The sequence below is a fragment of the Taurulus bubalis genome, assembly GCF_910589615.1.
Source record: "Taurulus bubalis genome assembly, chromosome: 7".
NCBI lineage: Eukaryota > Metazoa > Chordata > Actinopteri > Perciformes > Cottidae > Taurulus > Taurulus bubalis.
The window spans coordinates 20,393,090-20,403,505 of record NC_136595.1 but is presented as its reverse complement, the minus strand read 5'-3'; the positions used below and the strand labels follow the sequence as shown (position 1 = coordinate 20,403,505).

General features: G+C 42.5%; 1 protein-coding gene across 1 annotated transcript in view; it reads right to left on the bottom strand.

Annotated features, from left to right (window-relative positions):
• Window positions 1-2,833: 2,833 nt before the first annotated feature.
• Window positions 2,834-10,416, bottom strand: part of rnf11b (ring finger protein 11b) — a gene marked incomplete at both ends in the record, with an annotated part of 12,600 nt that continues 5,017 nt past the window's right edge. The window contains 2 exons of the mRNA XM_079221490.1: window positions 2,834-3,005; window positions 3,438-3,607. Coding sequence (XP_079077616.1) covers window positions 2,834-3,005; window positions 3,438-3,607 — 342 coding nt within the window. The remainder of the gene's footprint in view (window positions 3,006-3,437; window positions 3,608-10,416) is intronic.

Sequence of the window (10,416 nt, the reverse complement as noted above, 5' to 3'; positions counted from 1 at the left end):
ATAAACCACACCCATGGCAGTTATTTTCTGTTGCAATGTCTATTTATTATTTGCCTGTAGTACATAGCATATGCATATTTATGCGTACAAACAAGGAAAGGTCTAACAAGCATCCACACACAAACATACAACACATACACTCACATACGAGCTAACCTCCATGTTCAATCCTGTACTCAAAAGCAGAGAAATCCACCCCAAAACAGCACTCACTTGTTTCAAACAAACAAATCTGTCCCAAAAACAAAAGCTCTCACTGGCTCGCGATTAAGAAACATTTTGGGGAGCTGCTTCCTTTTTTTTAGCGGATGACTGATACCGAAATGTAGCAGCCCACAATAATGCATATCCATGTGGCTTTGGGAGCGTGCTCGTCTTCACACAAGTCATTTGGATTCTTTTTTTTAATTTGTATTCCTTAAATGATGTTGTTATGGGAAATACTATCATGACATGGTTTTTGTTTACCTCCAGAATGCATGGAGCATTGCCAGTCCCAGCCAGCCATGATTAGGTCCAGATTTCTCCTATTTAAAAAAGAAATTGCATACTCTTAAAAAAAAAAAAAGGCTTTTGCTTCCAAACTGTCATCTGCTGTACTGCAGACGACAGAAGTGGGAACACAGTACTGTGGCGTTTGGATTGGACAGTGTATTCATTTGTTTTGTGACAACGTAGTTAGAAAATCTCCTTGACATGTCTGACAGCTCGGGAACAGCCTTCTAAATTGTCGCTGTATCGCCCTTCTTGCTCCACACTTTAGCAGCTGACGTCATCCTGTACTCGCGTTTAACCGAAGGCCTTGAAGCTCCACCTTACTGATGGAGGACAACATAAAGAGTTACGTATTAAAGTACTGTGCATAAACTAAGGTGCTGACTGCCAACCCCAACCCAATTTTTCCTCACACACACACACACACACAGTCATGAAGCCTAATACAAACACAAACACGCAAGTAGGCACACACACATACACAGATCACTGAAGGCATGTTCACAAACTGTGTTGGATCTGTATCATGCCCGCTGTGCAGGGGGAGCTCAAATTATTTACCTTTTCTGCATAATTCAAAGTCTTGCCGACTCACCTGCGTGCCAAAGGTAGCAGGGAGAAGGAACAACTGAGTTTCTTTGTGCTTTAACAGTAAACTGGGTTAGTTGGGCGATAAGATGAGCCGAGGGGGGGTCATTAAGATCGAGGCCTCAACTGGAGAAGAAAATAAAAATGGATAGGAATATAATCATTCTGAACTGAGAACACATTTCAGCAATGCATCAACGGATTATTCTGTCCCGGTCAGCTAAATAAGCGTCTTCAGTCATGTTCTCGACACACAGACCATCCTGATGGTGCAAGCGTGAGCCGTTTCCCTTGTGAATGTTTGCTTCAGTTCTGGTTTTATGAACACATTTGCCACAAGACAGGATGCTGTATTAAGCAATACGGATGCAAACACATTCAAATGAGCCCAAACTGCTTGGTTTTTAATTCAGTCTATGATTTGTTCCTGGAGTTACATGATTTGGGTAATAAAAGGGGCGCCAAACTTGGACTTTATTAATTCAGTAATTTGGTTAATGTCACCAGTTATAAATTGCGTTTCCACTCACAGAGAGGGGCTTTCATTACAGATCATAGTGAGAATGTCGGTAAAACAAATCACAAACCTCACTTTGACATAATTACTGAATGCATATGGTCAACCTTTGTCACAACTCTGATTAAGAAGTGCAAAATATCACTGATTCATATCAATGGTTCGTTAACTGGTCCACTTGTGCTTTGGCCAATAATCTGAGAGCTCACTGTGGTTGAGAAAGTCACGAGGAGGCGATAGCAACAGCCTACTAGCTGTCCACCACATTAGTGACTAAAGCACAGACTGTTTTTCCTTTTGCCTTATCCGTGTTGTTGGTAAACACTGGTTTGACAAAGCCCTTATGCTGACGGACAAAACAAACACGTAACAGATTTCACAAAGCCACGGGACGATCGACCAATCAGTTTTTTCTCTATACAGACAGGCAACTCCAGGACCCGGCGCTGTGGACTGGTGGAGGCCTGCGGTGTGTCTGCAGAATATATATCTGAAATTTACAGTGTCAAGTCTGATGTCCGGCTCCAGCATCATTGCAATCACACGTCCACATCTGTAGCAGTTCTTGCAGCAGATATGACTCTGCAACAAGCATCTGTGTGAAGACACGTCCAAGCATCTGGCAGACGGGACGTTTCTTTCCACTTGTCCTGCAGCGTGGCGTTTTAGTACTTTAGGCCTCGGCAGTTCAACAAGCATTATCTGCGGCCTGATGACGGTGGTCAGCTGTCCTTTCCTTCTGTTATGTTCATATCAATGATGGGAAGTAAATAAAGGAAGTTTGTATTCCTGCATATAAAAGCGTATCTTGGATTTCTTAATCATATCAGTTAACCATCATCCTTTCCCCTTGACTCCTCTGGACACTGGTATCCTCACATCCCCCACTCAGTTCCCATCTGTCTCCTTGGTCTGCTCGGTCCAGCTCTTTCCGGTTCAGTCCTCCTTAAATCAATCCTGTCCAGCAGGCCAACGGAGGAACTTGTGCAGCACACACGTACACACAGGCATTCACACTCTCACACACACACACAAGCATTCATCCTAAATCTTTTACACTGTTCCCTGTTTTATAGCAACACCTTACTAATTCAGGATACGAGTCAGCTAGATGGACGTTGTGTGTATGTCCATGTGTGTGCATATTGTATGTATGTATGTGTGTGTCCATTCTGGTTCACGGGTGCCTATGAGCATATACAGTGTGTGTGTTTAGTTGTGTGTGTGTGTGTGTCAGTTGGTTTCGTAGGAAGAAAGCAGCGCGGCGTCCACAGGCTCCATGCAGGAGGGGCAGGTGAAGGATCTCATCAGCCAGTCGTCTATACAGTCCATGTGGTAGATGTGCATGCAGGGCAGGAACCGGATGGGGTCTCTGTATACAAAGTCCATCATACAGATGACACACCTGTGGAGGTGAACACATCAGGTACATTTTGTTATTGGGACGGCATGGACAGCAGAGAAATGCAGAAAATAATTGAAATTCAATAAAAATAACATGGTTTTGCCACGATACTTAAATGTGAAGGACAGTGCACGTTTCTGCAAAATGCAAATAAAGTAGATCAGTGAGTTTAAACTCACAAAAGGCATTTCCTGATCGGAAAGAATAACGCCACTGCTTTTGACTGTTTGCAAACAACAAAAGTTTGAAACAAGTTATAAGTATGTATGATGCAGTCAAAAAAGTTATATATGATTACAAACATGTACTGCTTTAAAACAAAACAGACATTATTTTAATACAGACAGTTTGTCATTGGTTATTGTGGTGTAGTGTGTGCAGTTACATTTGACCTACAAACACCCTGGATAATCACAGAGCCATACTACTCACTCTCTGATCTTCTTCTCAGAGGCGTCCCGTCCTGGGTCGTACACGCCCTTCGGGAGGTGCTGGATGAGTCCGATTCGCTGTGCGATGCGAACCTGCTCCTCCTCAGTCAGCTGAGTGGCCAGTCGGGCTTGGCTGGGTGTTGGGTGGTAGACAGGCACATGGATCTGCTCCTGCAGAATGAATATGAGAGAGAGAGAGACTTATATTCTTGTTTTAAAAAAATCTCTAAAAACCTCCGCAGGTTCTATGAACTGGGAATTGAGCGTTCATTTTATTACAGAGAGACAACATAATGTCACCACCTGCCAGTACAATACTGGAAAGCAGAAGTAGGTAAAATGCCTCAGCCTGAAGGGCGGACTTCACTTTGGCACACAACACAATGAAGGTATCAGTTGGCTGTAAGAGTTTCACAATCCAACAAACATTTTGTTGTTTTAATATGTATTTATCCCTCTGCAAAAGAAGGCTTTCACAATAACTTTTTTCAATAACTGATACAATCAATGGTTAGTTACGAGCCAACAATATGCATGGTCATGTTGTGGGATTATAGTCACAGGCAGTAGATGGTAGTGTTTCCCCACGCCTCGTCTGAACTGCTGCTGACGTGATAAACCATGTTTGCTATCGCTATCTGGTTGGGGATAAGAAATGTTTTCAATCTGAAACATAATACAAATAAACCTAACTGCGTTGCTTCATTGGAGGTGTCATACAGACCTGGTTATAATGGTATTACTTAAACAATTTCAATTGACTTTGATTTATTCACCAAAGGACAGAAGTCTACACTAAAGTGTAATGAAAGATGAGCTCCTGGGAGTCAACCGCAAATAAATAATAATAAATAAATACCTGTGAAGTTACTAAAGACTGTTCATAGCAAGACATATCTGTTCAAAGTCACCTAAGTTGACGCTGGCCTGCACAAAACCTCCAAACAGCTCAAACCACCCATGTCCTACAACACTTCACCTCCAACTGAAAGTGACAAGTAGACAGATAGTCTTTCATTATGTCTGTCAGAAATATTTCACATATTGGTATAATGAAAGTAACATCAAATCAAAATGACAGAGTTTCAGCATCAGTATGTAAGGAATCAATTCTTAAAAAAAAAAAAAAAAGACAAGGTGTGAGTACCCAAACCCAGACTGTATATTACACTGTAAATATACAGTATATGGTGAAGATATTTTAATTATGTTTACGGTATTTTCCCCAAAAAAGGATGACACTTTATTGCCATTATCAGGTCCAGCTCAAGTATTAAAGCTAGGGTTGGTAATATTGAATAACCAGTAAGATTAATACAATTATCCAGCCTAAAATGCCAGCCCAGTGTTGCCAACTCTTTTCGCAGCACAAGCTCCAAAAGTCCCTAAAACTAGCGAGAAAGTCGCCAAAAAAAAGGATCTCTTTTCAGTCTGATATGACTGTAAACTGAGTATCTCTGGGTTTCGGACTGTTTTGATGGACATTTTCTGACATTTAATCTGGCCTGCAAACCAATCAAAAAGTGCAATCCTAAATAAAGACTTGTTTCCCCAAAGACGTATTTATTGTCAAACCCTCATATCATAAAACACAGGACCATCAAAGCTGAGCGAACATCATTTCCTGTTACAAACAGAATGCCACACACGATCTGTGAAAAAATAAAGCTTTTTAAGAAATGACCGGTAAGTGAGTGATTTACAGTTGTATCTGTTCTATCTCGTGTGGTCGTGTAGAAAGCAGTTTACATAAATTCAGAAGAAAATAGGTATCGATATATTTTGGTCTTCTGTCTTGTGCACCACCTACGTCTCCAAGTATCTTCCTCCTCTCTCAACACAACTTTATTCACTCCACTCTCTCAATTTGCGGTCTATGACTGCGCCTTCCTTCCTTCCTTCTTCTCTTTGTGCTCAACGTTCTCATACACTCTTTTGCGGTGTGAGTATGAGTTCCTCATCTCCCTCTGTGACCCCACACTTCAGCCCACTCTCTTCTCCTCCTGCTACAGCGTGCCAAACCTTCATGTCAGGCACCTGAAATGATCCAACAGCCTGGTCATGGATTAATCCAAGCCCTACTCTAATGCCCTTATGTGAGCTCTTTCATTAACTTCCTGTATATCCACAGTCCAGAAAAGACCTTTTGACACAGGCACCATATACTTGAATGGATGCCACTGGAGATGAGACAGGCCTTAGCAGGAGAGAAACCTATCTGCTCCCTTTAGTAAGCATGTATGATTGTGTTTCTGATCTGCCTGCTAAAACAGCAGGTTCAGTAACTGCTGAAGTAACCCTTGGTGTTAGGTCGTTCTCCATTTTCTGCTTTCATTCTGGCTGAATGGTAGTAGGCGGTTCATTCGGAGTCAAATGGCCGGGCTGTGAGAAGGCAACAATCTATGTTTTATGTTCTTATTTAACTGTTCAGAGGAATCCTTGTCTTCTTCAGCCCTTTCAATTGTCAGTCTGGTTGCACCAATGTACAGCGTTTTGTTCTCCATGGACACAACTTGACCTTTTCTGCAAACCCATCATACATGCAACATATTATATATTTGTGAAGAGGATTTAAAAAATATATATTAAGTACCGTAGTCCTCTCAGCCACCCGACTTACCCAATCAAGCTTTTGTAGCAAAACATTTTCACTACATTGTAGCCTAGATCCATTTTTTTTTTTTTTTTAAGTTATCTTTTTAAGTTGTATGGTTTTCATTTAAATCATGCAGAACAACAATGTTCAAGCAAGCCAGGGCCGCAGCTTTTTTTTTTAGACAGGAGTCGGCATAATTTAAGTAGGTGAGGCTATTTGCTGTTCCCCTGACAGACACTCCTTTCGCCCTTGTCAAAAAGAGACGGCAGCCAGGCAGCAGGAATGAACTCCAGACAGGGCCTCAGAGGGGGCAGCAGCTGTGCTCTGTGCGTGTGTGTGTGTGTGTGTGTGTGTGTGTGTGTGTGTGTGTGTGTGTGTGTGTGTGTGTGTGTGTGTGTGTGTGTGTGTGTTTAACTGTGCACTGGTCAGCAGTATCTTCCTTCACACATGGCTTGTCAGCTGGGCTGTGACAACTGCTCATTATTTGACCCTCAGGTTGACCAGAGGGACAATAATTATAGAGCTAGAGAGGGAGTAGGCGAGGGTGGGGGACTAAGGGGGTCGGCAAAGAGCGGACCCTGGTTTTCTCTGACAAGTAATGCTGTTGGCTGCAGAGCCGTGAACACAGCAGCAGAAAGTCTGCCAGGCCCAGACTGCTAATGGTGAATGAGGAAGTAGAGCAGATGCACAGAGTGAAAGTGAAAAAAGATAGATGGAGGAGGCATTTACCCGAGCTCCCCCATCATCCATCACTAATTGAAATGCAGAAGAAACAAGAGTGTGAAAATTAAATATAGAGGCACTCTCAGCCCACAAATGAAAAAAACAAACAGGCCACAGCTTCAGGAGCACATACACACACAGCCCAGATTTCCGCCACTTTTGTATGTGTGTATTAATATACGTGTGTGTGAGATAACTTCTAGGATGAACATACTAATTTGAACCTAAACCACAATATTTTCCTAAACCAAACCAAGTAGTTTTGTCATCTTAAAAGATTCAGTGCCAAAACCCGACCAAACTGTGACAGTTTCGAGGGCGTGACATGTAGCAGGTGTGTCCTGTAGTACTGTGAACTGGCATGTAGACCTACTTTACGACAGTGGTACACATAATCCTGGCTGCCGCTCTGACATGCTTCCAGACATGGGGTCACCTTGATGGTTACATCCAACTGTAACATGCAAAACAAACAAAATACGGTTGCATGCTCTTGTGTTCTGGAAATATTACTGCTATATTTCAGCTCAAGCCATGAAATAACATTTACAATATTGTGAGAATTCGAGCAGGGAGACTGCTGCAGTAGAAATGTATGCATGTAATGTGGATGTGGGAAAAGGGTTGCAGACAGGTGTCCATGGTGATGACTGGGCCAAATTTCTGTTTATAACACGGTGTTAGAAAAGCTTAGTGACAAGTACAAAAAGTGCATTGCCATCAATTTTGTCTACAAATCTTCAAAACCTCAATCATATCCTACTTGCCAATGGATGCTGTATCATAAGTGCAAAGTAAACAGTGTCAATGTGCATTTGAAGGGAAGAAAACCCAGATACCTGAAGCATTAGCAGGCTTTGAAATCGTAGCTCTCGGTAACGACGCACCGCCGCTACCTATGCTTGAACAGTATTTGAGATGTGATGTAGGTGCCAAGGAAAACACACAAAATGGTATTAAATATATTTATTGTTGGACTGAATGCTGTAAGCCATGTGTACAGCTGGGACATAGAGTTGTTCCTCTCTTTCTCCATGGGAACAAACAGATAGAAGACGGCAGTGAGTGACAGATTGAACAAATCTGATCGTATTAATGTCTAAATGCATGCATATATATGCAAGCTAAAGATTTCAACAACTCACATCTTCCTGTTTTCTGTTTCCTCTTCACAGGGTGTTTGGGCAAAATAGTTCCCCGGGTGTTTGGGCACCCATTTAGTTCCGAGAAGTACCAACCACAGGAAGCGGGTGGGGGGAGGTGAAGCTATGTGTTGCTTTGTTTACTAGATAAATTATGTGTGGATAATTGATTCTATTCATAAGATTTGTAAATTATTATTGATATCTTTAGGTTTGGGAAATCATGTAGATATTTACTGTACATGTATTGTTGACTGCGATATATAGCGGCTCCATTACCTCCAAGGCCGCTCGGTCACGGTAACACTCTTGTTCAAGTGACTGCAGAGTAGGGATGGGTATCGTGTGGGTTTTTTTCCCGATACCGGTGCTAAACCGATACTTTTAAAACGATACCGGTGCCTAAACGGTGCCTGAACCGATACTTTTTTATTGCCAAGGCAATTTTTTTTTTCTTCAAATTGAACAATATATTAATTGTTTAAAGTATACTAGAAATATAAATAAATACAAACCTTTTAACTTCAAACTATAAACAATATATATTAAAAAAAAGAACAGACACAAGCATCAAGTGGCCTGATTTGGACTGGCGCAACAGAACTCAGACACTGTTGGATTCTACAAACTGCTGCTTTACTGGACTACACGTCATCATTAATATCAACTTGAGAGATTTGTTCCAGCAAGCCGAGGATGGACGTTCAAAAGCTCGTGCTCGTGTCTCCAGCGATCTCTGTGTGCGCGCGCTGTGTGAGCGCTGGAAGCCCCGCCCCCTTAAGCCCCGCTCTGCATGCAGGCAGACAGAGCGCCGCAGCGAGTGCACTCTGATCCGCGCTATTTTAATAACCGTTTTTAGCGTGCGGGCACCGCGCTACCTTTTTAGTATCTATATACCGTGCAACTTTACAGAGTAGTGTAAAAAAAAAAAAAAGTATTTAAATCGGCTCAGGCACCGGAAGGAAGCACCGAAATCTGTGTTGCTTTTCGGTCCGGTAGGTACCGGACGTGTTGGAACCGGTGCCACACTGGCACCGGTTCTCGGTACCCAACCCTACTGCAGAGTAACAAAATCTTTGAACAAGACCTTCAGACACCTGCACACAGTACAGGCGAGCATGAACCCTGTTGATCACGCAAACATGCATAAAAGCAACAATGACAACAATGGGGGGAGGAATACAATGGACATTAGCATCACAGGATGCGTTGTGTTAAAGTGAACGTGAGACAGGCTGATGATAACAGTATGTGTATCCACCAACGAAGTTCTGTAAATAATAAAACAGCAATCTTTTATTTTACCACTATTTACACTCTTATAATGCCAGAGGAGCATCAGCCAATCAAAACAAGTATCAGGGGAGTCTGTGCCACATTATATAGACCCTGAACAGCCTTTCACTTGGTTATATCCACTGTAAGATAATGACCAAAAACAACTTGATCATATGAGCCAGGGCTGCCAACTGACATCCGAAGGAAGACGAGAACTAAAATGTTAGAGGGAGTCGTGGAGACGAGAGATATTCGAGTCCTCGTCATTGTGGTGCGTGCTCAGGAACAGCAACCCCCTATGTGGCTGTGTGTCAGCCAAAGCCCACAGACCATGAGTCTGAACTGGAGCACAATGGCTTGTTTGTCAGCACCGCCTCCTCCACACCCCCATTGATTCTGTTACCATATTAGGTCAAGACTGTAGGTAATCACAATCACATGACTTCTCTGATAGGTTGCCTTACGAGGCTAAAAAAAACAAACACCACTATATGGTTCAATTGGCTGAATCATGCCTGTGGGGAAGGCAGTGGCACTACAGTTGTCCTCATCTGCCCGATGCATTACTGTTAGTGTTATCTGAACACAGTGAGGAAGCCACATTTATTTCCTGCCTTTGCTGATGGTCCATTTGGATGGAGGCACCTGCAGACCACCGATGCCAAACAGGTCAAAGGAGTAGAGACCAGAAAATGAATAAATAACCCTCCAGGTTGGGCATTATGCTGACCGCTGAGAAATCTCTCCCTTATGCACCACGAAGAAGATAGATAGCAGGTAGCCTTTTTTTTATAGCTCATCTACAATATCACTGGGTAAACACATTTTCCATATTGGCCACTAAGAGATAGTTTTTGTTATGGCATCTGGTATACACAACAGAAACTACAGCCACAAATAGCTCGCCACAAAATACATCATCAGTTGACATTGCATACCATCCTCACGCCAAGAACAATGACAAATGGTTAGAAACAGAAATACAGTGTAACAAAAAGGGAGTAGCCTCGTTACTGTGTGGTTATGTGCTGATGGCAATGTGATACCATAGTTACCAAGTTATTAATACATACATCACTCATACGAACAGCATATCAGTGCCTTCACGGCCAGAAGACAGATTTTGTATTGGTTGAACCTTTGCATTCATGCCAAAAGTCTGCTTGAAAGCTGAAAAGCCTTCTTTTCAGGCCGTCTCAGTCGGTTCTTCCCATCTGCTATGCTCTCCCACGTCAACACTC